At 39.0% G+C, this 20,125-nt stretch overlaps 1 protein-coding gene across 1 annotated transcript in view; it reads left to right on the forward strand.

Annotated features, from left to right (window-relative positions):
- DMD (dystrophin) overlaps positions 1–20,125 on the forward strand; it is a 1,667,815-nt gene that overhangs the window by 1,331,522 nt on the left and 316,168 nt on the right. The window contains exons 56-57 of the mRNA XM_040633145.1: positions 3,693–3,813; positions 4,433–4,701. Coding sequence (XP_040489079.1) covers positions 3,693–3,813; positions 4,433–4,701 — 390 coding nt within the window. The remainder of the gene's footprint in view (positions 1–3,692; positions 3,814–4,432; positions 4,702–20,125) is intronic.

Consider the following 20,125-nt stretch of genomic DNA (forward strand, 5'->3'; position numbering starts at 1 on the left):
TCACATTTCCCCCAAGCTTTCTACCTGTCCATTCCATTCTTTCTTGGCTTCTCGTGAGATCCAGGTCCTCTATCTGCCCGTACATTTTGTATATTCTCCAGGATTTTCTCTTTAGACCACTCCACTGCCTGAGCAATCTCATCTACTAAAGTAATTGTAAGCCTTGTCTCTATGCATAATCATAGGCACTCAGTGGATGTTAACTGAACAAATGGCTCCTAAATCTTCTTTACTTCTCCCTAAACATCAGACTTTGATATTTATTTCCTTCTGGAAGGAATGGTACCTCTCCAAGCTGAGCATATCATATCCTCTTACTCTGTTCTCCAAACAGACTCCCCCCTCATGTTAGTATTGGGGTTTCATATTCATCTTCATTACTTTTATCCTGAATGTGCACATGAGGTGTTCTGGATCAGACATAGATTTCTTTTAGTTACCTAACAGGAAATATCATTGCCACACCCCCATCCCAGCCTTTGCCCCAAGTCTTACTCCTAGGGAGACGTGAGGAGAGCCAATGGAAAATGTTCCTACATGACTGACTGTGTATTCCCTAGGCCAGAGACCAGGAAAAAGGGTTTTCCTTTCTTGTAAAGTGGAAAGAGGCCTTTTCCACCAGAAAGGGTCCCCGTCTCCTTCTGAAAGGGTCTCCTTGAAAACATAAATGGCCTGAATCCTGATTCCAACTTTTCTAGAAGCCAAAGAGCCCCACATGCCTCATATTTTACAAACTGGAAATGCCAAGGTCTGTTTGGTTTGTTTTTTTTCCCCAAACTGTAAAGACCTAAAGAGATAGCCACTCCAGTCTTGCTGACAGCTTGGAGCTGAATCTGGGAACTTACTCTTGGCTCTAACCATTGGTCTTCTTGGATGAGAGAAATTAACTAGACACATGACTGCAGATCTAGTTCCCATGGTATGGGAAGGTTCTCAGGAGCCAGAGCTTTTTATAGGCATGCTGAGAAATCTGGAAGAGTTTATTGCCTCACATGCAGGTTAATTGCACCCGGCATTCACTCATCTCCCCAACCTGGAAACTAGAAGTCTTCCTTGCTCCTTCCTCTCTCTATTCAGTCACCAAATTCCCACACCTCTACATACTAAACATTTTTCTCCTCTATCCTTTTTGTACCTACTGCCCTGGGTCAGGTCCTCATAATCTTTCACTAAATTCGTGCAATTGCGTCCTAACTGGTCTCTCTAAATGCATTTCTGTCCTTCTCAAATACTTACTCTGTATTTATGTCAGGACATCTATTTGAAACACACACCCGCCCATGCCACTCCCCTGCTTAAATTCTCTCCAAGGTTCCTGGTTTCCTGCAAGAAAATACCTAGGCTTCTTAGCAACTCAGAGATTGAGCTTCAATTTCTAAATTAAAGGTCAAATATAGTTTAAGATAATGACACTGTCTTAGTTGTCTCTGGATATGTCCTCTCCTTGTACTTTATGTTCTAGAAACTGGGTCTACTTGAGATAACTGTACATGGCACACTGTATTATGTCCTATGTCTTCACACATGTATTTTCATCATTTTTCTTCCTCTTCCTCTAACCTGCACTTCCCAGACTAACTCATGTTCATGCTTAAGAATTCTTTATGAATGGTATCTTCTCTAGGAAGCCTTTCCCAATTTCCTTTCCCATATTGTGCAAACCTATAGCACTTTCCACACTGTGCTGAAATTAGGGGCGCCTGGGTGGCACAGTCGGTTAAGCATCTGACTCTTGGTTTCTGGTCAGGTCATGATCTCAGGTCTTGATCTCAGGGTCGTGATCTGAGGGTTGTGAGTTTGAGCCCCACATCAGGCTCCCCGCTCAGTGTGGAGTCTGCTTGAGATTCTCTCTCCCTCTCCCTCTGCCCCTCCCAAACGTGCTCGTTGTCTCTCTAAAATAAATAAATAAATCTTTAAAAAGAAAGAAATTATTTATGTGTTTGTCTCTTCTACTGTATACAAGTTTCTAAATGGGAAGAGTTATTTTGCATTCTACTTTTTTCTAGTTTCTGATACAACCACTGACACATAGTAGTTCAAAAAAGGAACAATTATGATTTTTATAATTAGTAAAGTCAGAGTCAGTTGCCTCCTGTCAAGTCCAAATGGAGAGACTAGAAAAAATAATAATTTTCTTGAAGTTGGGAAAATTAGATGTATGCACAAGAGTTGTATACACATACACACACGTGTGCATGCACACACAGAGATTTCAAATGAAATATTAGAGGGAGAATCAGCCTTACATGTAAGCAGGTAAATAGTCCACCTACTCTGTATTATAATACCTACTCTGTATTATTTCAAGGACACAAAAATATCTCACTGTACAGAAACTACATCCCCATCCACAGACTGAATCTTAATATTTCACTTAGGGAATTATATTATTTCAGTTCAAACACTTTGCTTCTCTTTAGTGAATTGTAACTAACTATGGAAGATGAATCATTTTGCAAAGTATGAAACTCAGGATTTTTCTGAATGATGAGGATTTTATTTATAGATGTGTCATATAATACAGTTCTAGAGCATTCCTACAACATGATATACCCAAAGTTCAAAGGAGATACAGCTGAATTTTCCCTTAAATTCATTAGGTAACATTGCTAAAAATAGGGCAGAATTGGAATAAAGATATGAATAATTAAGCCCTAGCTCAGGGTAATTATTATTATTATTACTTTTGCTTTTACACAGATCAATTAATGTTTATGTGGTACTTAATACTTTCATTAACATTTTTACTTCTGAGATGGCGGAATATGGTCAATGAGTATCTTCGATGGTTTCCAAGTATCTGTCAATTTATTCTAGCCTCACACGATGTCTCACAAGCCTTAGCACTCAATTACGTATGAAGTTTATTGTTTTCACTCTCTTTCTAGTGTGTTAGTTTTCTCCCTTCTTTTCATCCAGAAGCTTCCTGAAGGCAGAAACTATGCATTTTGCTTTCCTTTTAATCCCCTGTATCAGTGAAGATTACAGATTAGAGATTAAAACTGGTAACTAGCCTAGATGACCCCTAGAGACCGATTCTAGGCCTACCCTTTTATAGAAACCTGTTCCCACAATTCCTACTTCCAGTATACCTCAGAATATTCTTACCATTCTCAAAGAAGTCACATTGGATAACATATTGGGTACTTTCAGAAGTGCTGAGTTTTTACATAGTTTACTGTTAATATTTCATTTTATTTGTTGTCAGATATTTTGACAGAATTAGCTGGTGGTTATGAATTGGATTGGTTGTATATTTCAGTACAACCTATGTTCTTCCAAATGGCCCTTCAGGCTCCCTACTATGTTCTGGATAACCATTCTTTTGGGTGAGTGGAGTATTCATTAGCCCTGCTAGGGTTTTGCAATGTGTATCTTGCAACTTTGGCTTCAGATTTCAAGTTTGACAGTCAGGTTGTACAAATAAATCACTCTTATCTTAATGAAAAGACATTAACATATCTTGGAAGTTCCCCCCATGCTCTCCAGAATAGCTTTACACACACCATGGCTTCCTGATTAACACAAAGATCCATATATAGCCTTCTTTATCATTTTGGGACTATCGGTTTAGAAAAAAAGGAGATAGAAATTGACCTGGGAATTTCATAACCAAGTTCTGAACACCCAGGATTAATTTTGAGAAGAATGCCACAAGCCAAATAAGCATTTCTTTTCATCTCATTTCACAGGCCTTCAAGAGGGAATTGAAAACGAAAGAACCTGTAATCATGAGTACTCTTGAGACTGTACGAATATTTCTGACAGAGCAGCCTTTAGAAGGACTAGAGAAACTGTACCAGGAGCCCAGAGGTAATTGAATGTGGAACTGTAATAACATATTGATAGAAGGATCAGTGGTGACAGAGCAACCCATCCATTCTTGCTGCCAGGGTCTGGATAGCTCTCATATTTTCTAAGTTAAATAGAATCGATTCAAATTAAACATAGATGTTGAAAAAGAAAAAGGAATCATAAACCACCATGCCTAAATCTGTTTGCACATTCATAAACAAACAGTAAAAGAGATTAATTAGTGATCAGTTATTGAAACATTTAGAAAATAATAAACAAAAGAGATTATCTGTGAGAAGGAATGCTATTGTGACAAAGACTACACGCTAATTGTCAATTTAAGAGCCTGACTGAAATAAATTAGAGCTTGCGGTGTGCATTTCTCCACTCAGTAGCTTAAATGAATCTTGGATTATCTGAATGGTAGAAGGTAGAACAGATACACTCAGGAGGATAGACTCGAGATGGGCTGGACACTATCAAAATTTATGCCAAAGTGTAAAAGAGCCATTAATCAGCGGGTTGGCCTCTTGTTAGACTGTACTCTCTTTCTTCCAGGATGACCTTTTCAACAATGTGTTTTTTTTTTTAAACAAAAATGACTGTGGCCTAAAACCTTGTCATATTACCAATTTAGAGCTGCCTCCTGAGGAGAGAGCCCAGAATGTCACACGGCTCCTACGAAAGCAGGCTGAGGAGGTCAACACTGAATGGGAAAAATTGAACCTGCACTCAGCAGACTGGCAGAGAAAAATAGACGAGGCCCTCGAAAGACTCCAGGAACTTCAGGAAGCAACAGAGGAGCTGGACCTCAAACTACGTCAGGCTGAGGTGATCAAGGGATCCTGGCAGCCTGTGGGTGACCTCCTCATTGACTCTCTCCAAGATCACCTCGAAAAAGTCAAGGTACCATCTATTGCTTTGCTTCAGAGCTCTTTGAGAGACTCAAAAGAGGTTCTGATCTGAACTTGAGTGCACTATTTTCTTCTCACAAAGTTAAAAATAGGGCCCTTAAGCTTTAGAAATCAGGCTGTCTTTCACAAATTCAAAATCATCTTGCATGCGGTATTTTCCCTAAGAGGAGAAAGTGATCTAATCATCTCTGTCCTTAGTAATGTGAAATGAAATATTGAAAAGTTACAGAGTTAAACAATCATTCTGATTTTGCTATTAGGAAATGAATTTAAGTGTTTGTACTACAATGATCTGATTTGTGTGTGTGTGTGTGTGTGTGTGTGTGTGCGCATTCTTTGTGAAACTTAGTATCAGAGTAGGGAAAAATACAACACTTAATCAAAAGCCAGGAGCCTAGGCTTTGGCCTTTGTGCTAACTAAATTATATGACTTGGGTGAGTTATGGTACTGTGAATTGAGACTGTTACTGCTGCCCTTCTCTTAGAAGGCAATGTATATAATACAATTCTGAGTTGTATTAGTGCACTGCAGATATTAGGACATATCATTATATATTTGGAATACTGTCCCTGAGACCAAAGTTAAATTCCCCTGTGGCACAAAGATGATAAATATATTTATAAAGAAAAAATATACGTATTTAGGAATATCATTTTGAAAACCAGCAACTTGAAAACATATTTTGTTTACTCATCTAGCGTCAAAACCAACAAAAGTCCTCCCAGGTTCAAATTCAAAAAAAAAAAGTGAAACTCTCACCTGCACTCGGCGTGTTTGCCAGCAGCCTTGTTTTGGAAGGTCTCTTCTCCCTTGCTCTCCATGGCATTGTTTCATCCACATTCTTCTTCTTCCTTTGTTGTCCTTTATTTTCTTCAATTCTGAAACTCTCCCCACCCTTCAGATGTTGGCACACCCAAGTTTCTTACCTTAGCTCAATGTCCTTTGTATTGTGTAAATGCTCCCAATTTGAATTGGCGAGGACGGTGACAAATACCAGTTTCCGGTCTGGATCTTTTTCCGATCTCCTCACCCGTATGTCATTAGAATCAAAATGCAGCCCTTCTGAAAGCAAGTTCCTTCATTCTCATGTTTGTCCATTCCCCTGCTGCTCTTCCCTCTCACCTGCCCTTTCTTCTGTGTTTCCAATGTCGAGTTGCTCAGGCTTGAAACTTGAGTTCCTTCCTTAAATCCTACATTTTTACTGATTGCACTTGGCCGCTCATTTTACCTCTGAATATCTCTTTTCTATTTTCTCTCCTCTTTTCAACCAATGTCCTGTTCTAGCCCCCAGCGTGTGGTAGTCAGATTGTTGTCTTATAGTTCTTGAAATCCCATGCCAATCCCATCTTTAATCCCATGTTCTGGCATACCATAAACACTACATTTTCTTTTGTTTTTTTTAGGTTTTATTTAAATTCCAGTTAGTTAACATACAGTGTCACGTTAGTTTCAAGTGTACAATAGAGTGATTCAGCACTTCCCTACAACCCCTGGTGCTCATCACAACAAGTGATAAACACTGCATTTAAATATTTGGTTAATGAATGAATGAATGAATGAATGAACAGTTTCTTTACTGGATTTCTACATTATCCATCCTCTTCCAACTCCAGCCCAAACTCATCACCAGAAACTGTCTGCCTGAGAATGAAGTCCAAGGAATGAAGAGGCCGGGTGGCCCTTTTCTTCCTTGCCCTGGTTTAAATTCCTAATTGTTACTCCCATCCTTCAGGCCGTTCTCTATACTCTTGCCCTACCAAGCCTTTACCCAAATATCCCTGCTTTTCTCCTAACTCTCTGCCTTTGCAAATGCTCTTCTCTTGGCCTGGATTACCCCCCACCTTTTGTGCCTGGTGATCTCCCACTCAGCCCTCAAGGGCCAGCTCAAATGGCTTCTGTCTTTGTAGTTTGTCCTAAGTGTCTCCCAGCCACAGCTGCCTCCAAGCAGAAGAGATGGCCCCCAGGCAGTGCTTTCAGAGACCACCACACATCCTCCAGCTGTCGGCTTACATTTCCCGTAGCTGGTCACTTAAAGCGAGGTTCCCAAAAGCAAGGGTCACGCTGTGTATGGTGGAATGCGCAGCTCCTAGCACAGCATCCGCAACATCTAAAGGAATCTAATTCTGCTGCTTTGTTCCTTTGCTCCCCTCTGGTTTGTGAGCCCCCGTACAATGTGCTATCACATGTAGCTGTGAATGAAGCAGACTTGGTCTTTGCCCATATGAAGCCTACAGTCTAATGTTGAACTGAGTAGCTCTTCATTAAAATAGTAGGTGGAGATTGAAGAGAAGATTACAATTTGGCTGTATAACTTGGAAAATCTCTTCCCCCTTAACATTCTGTGACCCTATGACTTGCAATTAAAACAGTGGTTAACATTGCTGGCTACTTGGAAGTTAAAATAATGTTTTGAAATATATTACCTTGTATTTGTTCAGCATTAAAAATAGTACCTTTATTCGAAAATATAGGAACTATTTTTTTTTAAATCTTCCCCCAAAATGACAAATGAGTTTAGCAGAATGTCCCAAAGGAACCAAATCAGTTGATAAATTAATTAAGTGGCCGAAGCTGTAGGCTTTGTAGCAGACATAAGGGGTTCATTCTTAGCCTATCTGCCGCACAGGCGCCCTTGTAGTCTCCTGAGTACGGATGGAGAATGTACGCAGCACGATTCAATAACCAAAAAAATCACTCGAAGTAGAACAGCTCAAATATCAGCCAACCTTCACTGAAGCCTATTTGCATCTTTCCTCTCACTTCCCTTCTCTTACCTGGTCTTGATCCTAAGACCAAGTTTATTTGCCACACCGTAATTGGTAAGAAGCTCCTTCTGGTCCCAATAACAACAAAACCGAGATGCACTCACTATTCCTTCCTAAAAGAGCTTGTCCATGCCAACGCTTCAGACAAATCAGTTTTCTCTGTTGCTTCTCAACAACACTGGCTTTGAAACTCTGAAGCCTTGGTGGGGGTAGTTTATAGGGAGTGAATTTTATTAACTAAAACTTACTTTGAAAAGAAGTAGAAGAGCACTTAAAACCACCATTCCCATTTTTCTATTCAGCAGTTTAAGCCCTCAGAGGCTCCACGCTGTAGGGAACTCCAAACTGAGAGCTAGGCATGCAGCCAGAAGAGCATTTTAGTTACCCACTTCAGTTCGTTTTCATCTCCCCTAGTGACTCTATTGTAATACCCACCTCCACTCTCCTCTTACTTGTTAAAGAAGCGGTTATACAAGTTAACTGTGGCATGTGTTTTTCTGTGGGATTGAGCATTGTATCGTTTCCTTAGCAAATGTGGCTTTGTGATTTGGCAAATGGAAAAAACAGCACAACGAGGTCCTGGGACTCTTTGGAAGTGGCACTGTTGCTGGCTAATCATCTTCAGGACAGTGTATGTGTGGTAAATCCAGAGAAAGGAGCGCAGTGTCAGTATTGACTGTTTAGCTTACTAAGAGAATCTCAACCTTCCAAATAGAGCTTCCATAGGAGTAACCCCTAGAATAAAATCGAAAATGTAAATGCTTCTTTATTTTTAAAATTCATGATTTATACAGCTTATCCAATATTTCAAGGACACCATCATGATTTCTCATTTAACTGGAAATAATACCACCAGTTCTGTGACTGCACAAGTATTCTTACTTTCCTTATAGTAACGGGGAGTAGGAAGAGCTCCTTGAATCACTGGGTGCTCTACTTAGACCTGGAAGTGGAATATATGCAGGTTTTAAGAAAGTGGAACGACTTTGGAGCCTAGAGTCTACATATGACATTTTCGTTCTGGAGAACACTTCCCATGTGAAAAAGTTCAGGAGTTGTTGGTGCTCCAAGTTTTCCTTTTTGTTCTAACGTACCATAGTTTCTTTACACAGAGTGGTATATCATTCTTGAGCCAGGAATATTTCACTGCCCTTAGTTTGCCCGTCGCCTCGAAACACAGTTTTTCGCACTATCACCATAATTAAACTCCCCCAGGCTGCCATTTGGGATTATGCAAATTTGTCGTGGCTATGTAGTTATTTCTTTTCTATTTTTTTTTTTCATCAGACTTTTAACTCACATTTCTTCTTGCAAAAGGTCAAGGACAGGGATTCTCTGAGTTTATCCTTAAAGTTCTCATGATGAAATCTTTGGATTAGATCTTTTTTGGGAATTATCATTGAGAACAATGCAGTAACATTTGCACTAGACCAGGGACTATAATGAAGCCATCGCCACCAGGCCGTCCTGACTTCTGTATGTTCAGCATTCACATCTAAAAATGGAAGAAGAGAACGGGCAAGTGCATCTCTTCAGGCCAACCATCCTGAGTCCCTGGGGTTTGGTTTAGCTGAGAAATTTGTCAAAGAAATACTGTCTCGGACTCTGACACTGAGAAGAGCAAGTATGTTTCCTCCTGATAGCTAATGTGAAATGTGACGTAACATAGTAGAATTTCATCTTCACCTTGGCAAGCGGAAGCTTTCTGCCATGTTCACTCAATTCTCTCTTCCCTTACTGCTTTTCTCATCTTAACTCTGGTTCTGTTTTATTATTGTTTTATTAATTTTGTTATATTTGTCATTTATATGAGCCAACTTTCAACCCTTTCTCATATGTGAGTTTTATAGAGAAAGCTTTTAACCCATTCTGGTAGAGTTAGGGCACGCCAGGTTAGACAGAACGATCACAAACAGGGCCACCCGGAGAATGATTCAAACTATGAGCACTCTCTCAACTCTGAGTAAAGAAATGATATCTCCATAACGAACGAGGTGTACTGCCCATAGTTGGAGAAGAAAAGTTCACCAATATTTTGTTAACGGTTTTAAACAGCAAACGAATTGCTCTGTGGAGGCTTTTGTTGTTATTTTCCTACAAATGCTGTGTGTATTAGGTAGCCTTTGGTTGAGAAAAAAATAAAAGCAAAAAAGATGTAAGCCTTTATAAATCTGGGTTAAATGTGAAACTAGCACCTGTCATATGAAGTAACCTGGGTTTTATCCCGTTTTTTAAAGCATGCATCCGTGATGTTTAAAAGCATATCATATCTTTAATATCATACCTTTATAATATGACACCTTTAATATCTTGGACTACTTCTGTAAGAAGGCATATTATGGTAAAGCCTCACATACTTTAAAAGTGTCGTGTTTATTCTTTAAAATAGAATGGTCATTGTTGGCTATAATAGACCTTAGAAACTAAAGGAGGAATTCGTCATCTTAAAAATCCTGACCAAATTATTTGTTCCATGTACAATAAATTGTAAGTTAGCATTCCAGAAGGGCTTATTCCTTAGTTCCCATGTATTCGCTCTCATTTCCTGCTTTGTTTATAAAGCTAAAAGCAAATTACTTAGGACAGCAGTGTCGAATCACGTTTCTTACCCAAGGCATCTGATTTTAGCGAGTGCTGTGTGTGTTTTAAAATCCTCTACCTCGACTTAGGCAAATAGAACCTTCGTTTACCATGCTATTCCCATCCTGCCTTTGAAACTTCTGAAAAGCCAGTGCAGAGTAATTGTTTCAGACATCTGCTTAGCATACTTTGAAGTGCATATAAGTTCTTTTTCGGTTTCATTTGAACCCCAGCTGTCTTCACCGAAGTCTATAATCAATCTGAATTAAGTTGTCCTACTTCTCCTAATAAGTCTCTTATTAAGTTCTGCATCAGCCTCTTAGGGAGACTTAAAAGCTAATTCATGTAGAATTGCCATTTTCTACTAATTCATTTGTCAGCTCTCCAAATTCCAACGAAAACAATTGCAAAGACTATTAATTTGGCTCTTCATAAACAACTTATGTAAGTGTAGTATACATTGGAACTGAGCAAACGATTTAAAACAGTGGGTGGGAGGAAATGAGTTGATGACATTCAACACACTTTCTTTTTGACTGTTTCTAGATGCCGTCTACATTCAAAGCAGAAAGGCCTTTATTTAGTAAGAAACATCCTTCTGCTTTAACTTTCATAAATAAGATAATTACTGAGTGAACTTTGCTTAAAGATAGGGAAAGGCTTTAGAACAGTTGGAAAAGGAACATGGGGTTTTTTTAATTATTATTGAACTTATTTTAATTTGGACTTCTTTGTATTCCTTTGATGGGCTGTGATAAAAGAAGGAGCTAGAATTGGTTACCATTTTTACTGCATTAAATCAGAGTTGTACAGCTCCTCTTCTGGTCATGGGATATTTAGGAGAACATGGATAATCAAAATGTTCAGCTAATGAGTTCATCTGACATTATTCTGCTAAGGAAGTATTTAATTAGATAATGAAAATTTCTCCAAAGAATGTCATCCTTCCTACTCTTTGAAAACAACCGTATCAAAACCTGATCCTTTAATATGCCAATCCTGTTTACTGAGGATTTACTCCAGAAGCTTTGTTTGTGGCTGGTCGTAATTATAAATACTATTCCTCAAGAGTCTTAGATCATAAAAAGACTCTTCAAAACAAAAGCTTAAGTAATAGACTGTCAGCATTAACGGATCTCAGAATTCAGTCATTCATTCATTCATGACATGGTTAAAACCTATACCCAGAGAAGTCTGATCTCATTATGGAGTGTGAATGTTTATTTCGTGAATAAAATTGTATTGGGGATCATGTTAATGGCAGCTTAGTTTTTCTCAACATATTATTATATGGCATCAAGCCGAGGGAGCAAGAATTTGTATTAGCTTGTGCGTTCATGTCCACGTACCACGTTAACAAGAAACAGCTTGGAAATGTGTGTGTTATTTACCTGACATTCCATATTCCTTAGAAAATGGAAGCATACAGCCAATGTATGTTTTCATTCTCCTTTGGAATCTACCAAAGTCATAACAAGTTTAGAGTTCACAACTATGTTACTCTCCTACCATAAGCACAAGGCATGATTTGAGAACAAATAACCCCAGGAGTGGACTCCTACTGTGTTCCCGTCATGCTCGGCAATTATAGTTTTCAGAATTACACGGGAAACGTTGGCACCAATATTCTGCCTTATGCAAACTTACACTAAGTTAAACAATGGCATTGAATAATTGTTCTTGGTAAACCAGTTCTGTGGGTATTATGGGAACACATGTGCCTATGAGACTAATGTAGCCCTATCCTTTGAAGACAGTTAACTTTTTCATAATAGGAAGAGTCCATTTTTTTCATAGTAAGATTATTTTGTACTAAAATAATATTTTCAGTTACATTTTATGTAGTGCTTCTCAAACTCTTCTACTTCTCTTCTCTTAACGGCCAAGGAGTTGAAGCCTGATAGCTTCCCCTCCCACCTCCTTACCTCCTTTTACCAGGAGCATGAAGTTCCTTTGATGTTTCTTGTTTTATTTTTTACATTTCATGTCAGTTTTGTGATCTTCTCTGTAAGGTATTTATTGTGTTTTAATATGAAAGTGTTTTTCTCCAAAATCTTAAGTGAGATGAATCCCCCAGGACATTTACCCAAGGGTATGAAAGCATAATTTGAGAAGCATGATGTGAAAAAATGCTTAATTTGGGCAGGCTTCATCTTTTTCCATCAGCTTCTTTCTTCTGTGCACATCCACAAAGAGTCGATCCTTGCCATTTCCGATTTATCTTTTGCAGTTTTATCTGATCACTGTGACCCACAAGGTCCATGACTTAAAGCTTTTTGTAATTTTGAACACGTATTCTTTGAGGCTTCTGTGCAGCAGTCAATTAACTAATGACTTAACTTGTGTTATAGGTCACGTTCCCTGCAAACAGACCCTGAGAACAGGGGTCCGGGTGCACATTGATTTATAGACAGTCTGCTTTCAGGAGAACCCTGTATGGGAGTTAGAGAAGCATAATAAGGGAGAAGAAGAGCCAAGCAAGTATGCCATCTCCAGCAAAATCGAGCTCTGTGTCCTGATCCACAGAGTTGTGGATCCAGAGTGTGCTGGAGTATAAACCGCACAACAGAGTTGTCCTTGCACACCCCAGCTCATCGCTGCAGAGCTTCTGAGTCAGGAGTTCTGGAACAGGGCTGAGAACATGCATTTCTAACCAGTTTCCTGGTGATGGTGATGCTCTTTGTCCAGGGACATTTTGAGGACCACCATTCCATTCTGAAGTTGTAATATATATATAGTTTATTGGTAATAATTCATCAATTCTTCAATAATTCTTCCATAAATATATCACTTATTACTTCTTCTATATTTATCAACATCCAGAACATTTAATTTAAAAATGAATGCAGGCACATGGCCTTCTGTGAGAGTGATTGATAGCTTAGGTAGGGAGCATAGTTTCACTCAGAAACCTTGAAATGAATAATGGCCTACCCTTTCTGAGTCTCTCTTGTGGAAGACATGCGCGATTATTTATTCCAATTTTCCTATTGGTATTTTACTGGCACTCGGACAATTTGGGGCTGCTTCCAATGATTTAGAGGTTAACTTGCCTTCCCATTCTTGATACTTTAAAATTAAGATATTTAGTCACATAATTTTTCACCCTGTCTACGTGTTATCACGTTCACCAATGACAACAATTAAATTTAAAAATTCTCCTCAGATCGTCTCCCTCTCCTTCTGCCCCTCCAGCTCGTGCTCTCTCTCTTTCTCTGAAATAAATAAGTAAATCTTCAAAAAAAATTCTCCTCAGAATTTCCTGCTCAACATACTGAGTATAAACAAGTACTTTACAGAGTTTCTGAAATCGAAGACCTTCAGAATAGTTGGGACTATTCAACGTTTGAAAATTAAAACCTGCTTGCTAGATACGAATACTGGGTAGCTTATCCAGGAGTTCCTACATTTTATAACTTGTCACCCCACTGAGGCTCTGCATTCAGGGGAGGCGGGTATATGTGTAGAGAAATGGAGACAGATGTGGGGTGACACTGGGAGGAAGCAGGAAGCAGGCTGAACTGCAGTGACTGGAGAAGGGGGATTTTTTTTTCCCCAAAGGTGGTGCAAAATCCGTCTATTAAATACCTGTGGGAAAAATTCATTGTTGTGGTGTGGGGTGAGTGGTATATGTATGAAGAATCATGGGATAAATATAATAGAAACAAATGTCTTTAAATATGCTTTGATGTTAAACAAGAAACATTCCAAACAAACTTTCCCCTTTATTCTGGGCTCCTGGTGGGGTTAGGGGCAGGGGTTACATTAAAAGTAATTTGATTAATGTTCAATGTGAAATTGAAATAACTATGTATAAACCCACTCAAATCAAGTATACATTAAATAATTGAGTTAACTGAATTAGGCAGAGTAAGGGCACATTGATTTTCAATGTTTTTAAAAATTGGTCCACATATCATTGTTATGTTTTTGTTTGTAAACTTCAATATTTATTAAGTTTCCACAGTGTGTTCAGTCCTGAAATGTCAAACTCTCTTAACCAGAATGAGGCTGGAGAATCTAACACTAAGATAGATTTCTATTTCTTTTTAAAGAATCGATTTTTATGGTGAATTTTTTTTCTTCCCGCAGCAAAGAGCCTGCTGGTTCTGTTTCAAAGCACACATGTTTTTAGAAGTCTTATTCCCTGGGATTCCACATTATTATGGACTCAGTGGGCTAATTTGTAACTTTTTCCTATCAGATATTCAAATCCTATTATCATGATCTTAACATGGCATTAAACAAGTTGGCGAAGAGAATAAAGTCAATTTGTCAGCCATATATGCCAAAGTATAGTAATTAAGTAGAAACTCAAGTGAGTGTGGGAAGTAAGCAGTATATATTGGTTTGTTTTTCAGAACCAGTGACAAACCAATACTGAGTTTCGTCTTACTTACTTATTTTCCTGCTTTAAAATATTTCAACCCAGTTTGGAATCTATATATTGCTGTGAACTTAAATCCTATTAGGTCTTAATTAAATAATTCTCATTTAATCGCTCTGTGGTTTAAGGCTTTTGTGTGTCCCAAGGACAAGTAGGCCACATGCAACAACATTTCACCCACTTCCCCCTCCACTTGTCAGTTGGCTGTCAGCCTCAACATATTTCTAGCAGAGACAGGGCTAAAGCCAGAGAATGGTTCATTGTTGTCAGCCTACACAAACCCAGTACTAGAATGGCCACCAGGGTTACCCAATAGAATGGTAACTTTTGTGCATCCAGGAAAGCATAAAATTAAAAGAAATATAAGCTAAACAAATGAGCGTAAGTTCCATTGATCCTTTGGCTCACACAGGGAATAAAATATTACCTTTGGAAGCACCCTGACATTTTGTTACAAAGGTTGAAAGAAGACATTTCCAAGGTTGTCTCAGTGTTAAAATTGCCTGGGGGTTGGGGTTGAGTGTCAGATGCAAGATGGGTCTTAATGAAATGTGACCCACTTTGACTTTCAAAAAAAATCTTGAATTCTTAGTGAAAAGATTTTTTTTTCAGATTTTAAAGCCTTTTTTCAACTGAAATAGTATTCTCCTTTAAATAATCGATACAGCATCACTCACCCAGATTTTTGAGGATGCTGAGTCATACTCCTTTTTTGAAAAAGAAAAATAGTCTATTACTGTTAAAGTGTGATGTCTTTGTTACTTGAATACTAATTGTTTTTTTTTAAAGCTAGGTTTGGCCAGTGACTTTGAGGTTTTTTTTTTTTTAATAACATTGAAGTACGTTGATTAGACAGCTTGACACTTAGACACATTTGTGTAAGTAGTAATTTATTCATCATTCATATGTACTTAAGTGGACATTATCATGATAGCAGTTGTCAGAACAGAACACAACAGGCTATGAATTTAGATCTTATTTTAAGATGTGATCAGAAAAATCAGGGGAGTATCTTGAAAGTGAAAGTTCTCAATAATAAAGTGAAAAACAGGAAAAACTGAGTCAACTCTTGGTTCCACTTAAGAGGCTAGATCTTTTGCACACATGTATATACATTGATATAAAAATAATAACCACTAGGGTGCTTGGGTGGTTCAGTCAGTTAAGCATCTGACTCTTGGTTTCAGCTCAGGTCATGACCTCGTGAGAGTGAGCCCCGCGTTGGGCTCCACGCTCAGTGCAGAGTCTGCTTTTCCCTCTCCCACTCCTTCTGTCCTCCCCCCCTGCCTTCTCTCACCCTCTCTAAAATAAAATAAAATCTTTAATAATAGTAATAATAGCCACTAACGTATCTGGAAAGGCAACATGGCTTGCAAGTAAATACATAAGACTTTCTTTTTTTAGCCTAGGGATATAATGAAACGAAGATGAACCATTGTAAAAAAATTTACCAATCTAATTTTTAGACGTGCTGTTGCATCGATTTTAATGAAGAAAATCCATTTTATGTTCATTTCGTATCTTACTCTTTTGTTTTTCTATTTGTAGAAAAGAAAGGTATTTTGGAAAGACTAAAACCATTTATTAAACACAGGAGCTACAATAATCTGAAAAGAAAAGTAGATACTGAAGGGCATTTTACAATCCTTTTTGGTCCTCTCCCACTTAATTACTTTTATCTTAGCTCTTTGAAAATTTATATTCATCTCTGGCTCAGTTCTGTTTTCGTATTTCTAAGTTGATAATATATTGAATGGAAAATCAATTCAGCAAAAATTCATTTTGTTTCAATGGTGAGTGCCTTCCCCGTGGAACTAAAAATAAATAATTGTGCCCAGTATAAAGCATACTAGGTGTAGCGTATCGCACAGGTAACCTCACAACCCTAGATTCCTCTATTAATTATTATTCATACACCCTGAGGTAGCTTAATTTGTCTTAACAGAAAAAAAAAGTCTCTCTTTGGAACTACTACATGCAAGACCATACCATACTTTGTCCTGCATTTGCTTGGCCAAAAATGTGGCATTTGGTAGCTATGGGTACCTTTTGGCTTGGGATTTGTTTCTTTATAAGCCTTGTAGAATAACAATCACCATTTAAATAAAATTATAACCATTAGAGGTAGGCTGCATGGTTATAGGAACATAGTCTCTTTTGTGCACTGCCATTTCCCTGGCATAAATAGGTGCTCAATCATATTTTTTGGAGTGAGAGAATAAATAAACTTGCACAAAAGCACAGGACAAAATGGTCTCTTTCAGATACGTAAGACCTGTACAAATTATTTTACAGATGACTTGCTTCCATTTGGCACCATTCTAATTTGAGCCATTGTTACTTCTTGCCCGAATCTACAGACACTCATTTTCACTCTTTTCTCCTTTCTGAAATGACCACAGGCTTACACTTGTCTACTTGATATTTTCTAGATGAACATGCCATGCCCGGAAGAATGTGACTTTCCTGTGATTCCCCACCTTATCTACTCAGGGAGTTGCTTCTGACCTGCCTTAGTCTCCTCTGCACTTTGCAAACCTTATTGACACAACTTCTCATAGCATGATTATACTGTTCTTTCCATAACCCATGAAATTGTGTATCTCTTGTCACAAATGTGAGTCTGGCACGAGTTCCATTTTCCCAGTGCCCAGTACATGTATACGTAGTACGTATATATACATAGTACACAGTGGATATAAAATAAATGTTTTCGACTGAGTAGTCATGAAATCTAACTACAAGAGTTGCTGAGAATATGCCAATTCCCCTTTGCAGAAATCTTCATTATCTGCCCTGCAAAGGCCACTCATTCATGCCGATCACAACCTTGCTCCAAGAAAACACCCACGAGTGGCTCCTGGGTGGCTCAGTCAGTTGAGTGTCAGACTTTTGATTTCGCCTCAGGTCACGATCTCAGGGTCATGGGATCAAGCCCCATTCGGGCTCCATGCTGAGCTGAGTGTGGAGTCTGCTTGAGATTCTCTCTCTGCTCCTTCCTCCACTTGCGTGCTCTCTCTCTCTCTCTCTCTCTCTCTCTCAAATAAATGACTAAGTAAAATCTTTAAAAAAAAAGAAAGAAAACGCCCATGATTAGTCTTCCACAACTGCCCTATACTTCATGCTTCACCTTATTAAAGACTATTTGTCCTTCCCCGAACACATTAAGCTTTCCTATTTCTTACCCATCGTTCAAGCTCTAAACAAGCATCTTTGCTCCTCTTACCATGCTTCCTCTTCCTTTATCAGTTTTATGTCTAGTTCAAAGAGACCTTATAAAGCTGCATGATGGAGGAGGGAGGAAAGACAGGATTCCCCTCCTCCACCCCAAGGAAGTATTCGGAGTTGGCTCCAATGCCACAGCTACCCGATAAAGGATCTCAGTCCGTGGCTCTCAGGGATGAGCTTACTACCCTCTGCTTTGCAGAGTCTCCATGAGCCAGACCAAATAAGACCTTGTGTGACTTTGTGTTCCCCATGTTGCCTGACGCCATGCTTAACTGGTTGTAGGAGGAGTACAAGGAGAAATAGACCTGAACTTCTCATTCATCTTTGCAACAGTCCTGAGGTGGCCTTTTTCCTATCCCCTTTCTACACAAGAGGAAATGCATGCAGATGGTTTTAAATGAATTTTTTTTCTCTAGTAGGAAACCCTAAACATGAGAGAGAAGAGGAGAGAGAGAAAAACAAAGAGGGTGAGAGACACAGGTCATCCCTCATCTCAGCCTCAACATCTATAAAGTAGATGTTGAGCAAAGTAGAGAAACGTACCTCAGTCTTTGAAGAGAGAGCCTCCTGTGCCAGGGCTCGCCAATTTAGCAGTAGAGCCCCCTTTAGGCTGGATTTGAGCCCCCTCGGCCCCCTTGGGCCAAACACTCTGCAACTGCCATGGAAACCCTGGGATGGAGCTTTTTATCTTTTCCTATATAAATATTCTTAATTTTTTTTTTAGCCTTGCCACAGTGCCCTCCAGAAGACTATGCCAGGGTGTATCACCACCAGCAGAACATGTTTTCCTTAAATAGGTTACTTCTCCTTCTTTCCCACTTGCTCCATTTCTCTGAAAACTCTCTGGTTGGCACCCAAAACTAGAATGTTATGTTCTTGCTCAGAGGCTTAGAGGTATGTCAGAAGTGAGCACAGGGTCCAACATAAAATAAACCAAGTAGCACATCTAAAGAATCCAGTTATGGAAGCTGAAGGAAACAAGCTGGCTTCTTTTTTTTCTTAAAGATTTTATTTATTTATCTGACTGAGAGAGAAGCGGCAGAAGCAGGCTCCCCGCTGAACAGGGAGCCCAATGCAGGACTCGATCCCAGGACCCTGGGATCATGACCTGACCTGAAGGCAGATGCTTACCGGACTGAGCCACCCAGGTGCCCCTAAGCTGACTTCTTTTATTTAGGAATTTGGTGTCAGATTTTTATAGGAAACTGTGGTGATAAAGCAATTTGAGGATAGCTGTTGGTCTGAACTATTAGTAATTAATGCAAAAAGGCCTAATTCTCTTGAGTGTTTATTCTTTAATAAAAATGTATTGAGGGATTATCATGTGATGGTTCTAGGCATACCCTGGTGAAAAAAATAATATAGAATTTCCTTAATGAAGATTAGGGTCTTGGGATGGGACAGATGATGAATTAATAGTCAAATGTATATGCACTTTGAAATTACCATCTGGGCCAAGAAGGAAGGGTGCAGAGGGGGAGAAAAATAGGGAGAGCTCTCTTCAAACAGGGAAGCCAGGGATGGGCTCATTTTCACGGTCGCATTAAGTGAGATCTGAGGTTCATGAATAAATGCCAGCCAGGCAGAGAGTACGGATATAAAACTCCAGGCTGAGGGAACAGCATACACAAAGGGTCTAAGTCAAGAATAAGTTTGGTGAGTTCTAGGAACATAGCGTCTTCCAAGTTCTTGTTAAAAATGCCAACTTCTCAAGCCCACCCTGGACCTACAGAATCAAAAACTCTGGGGACAAGGGGCACCCGGTGGCTCAGTCAGTCGAGTGTCCGACTCTTGGATTCGGCTCAGGTCACGATCTCAGGGTAGTGAGATCGAGCCCTGCATTGGGCTCAGAACTCAGCGCAGCGTCTGCTTCAGATTCTCTCTCCCTCTCTCTCTCCGTTTCTCCCCCCGCTCGCGTGCTCTCTCTCTCTCTCAAATGAATAAATAAAATAAATAATCTTTAAATAAACAACACTACATCAAAAGCTAATGATGTACTGTATGGTGACTAACATAACATAATAAAAAATAAATTAAAGAAATAAAAATAAATAAAATAAACAAACAACAAATAAATAAAACACTGGGGACAGGACCCTGCAAGCTGTGCATTAACAAATGCTCCTCAGTGATGATGAGGCAGGCTCTTAGTGAGAATCACTGCCTTACAGGGAGGTTCGAGCCCTGTAGGGAAAGGTGAGAGCAAGACAGGGCCAGCAGGAATAGTAAATGTGGGCACAGAACGAGAACATTTTAGACTGTCAGATCCGTTTGCAAATCCCAAAAACCTGTTAACTGTAAAACCTAAGCTGTCTAAAATAACTTCTGAATTTGAATATCAATGTCCTTGTGGTTGATATTTTTAATGGCTTATGGATCATTACTTATTTTTAAATAAGTAAACAGATTTCATTAACTGACATTTCGTTTGATGTTTTGTCACATATAATTAAAA

Source organism: Ursus maritimus (genome assembly GCF_017311325.1).
Source record: "Ursus maritimus isolate PB19 chromosome X unlocalized genomic scaffold, ASM1731132v1 scaffold_X1, whole genome shotgun sequence".
In the NCBI taxonomy this organism is placed as follows: Eukaryota; Metazoa; Chordata; class Mammalia; order Carnivora; family Ursidae; genus Ursus; species Ursus maritimus.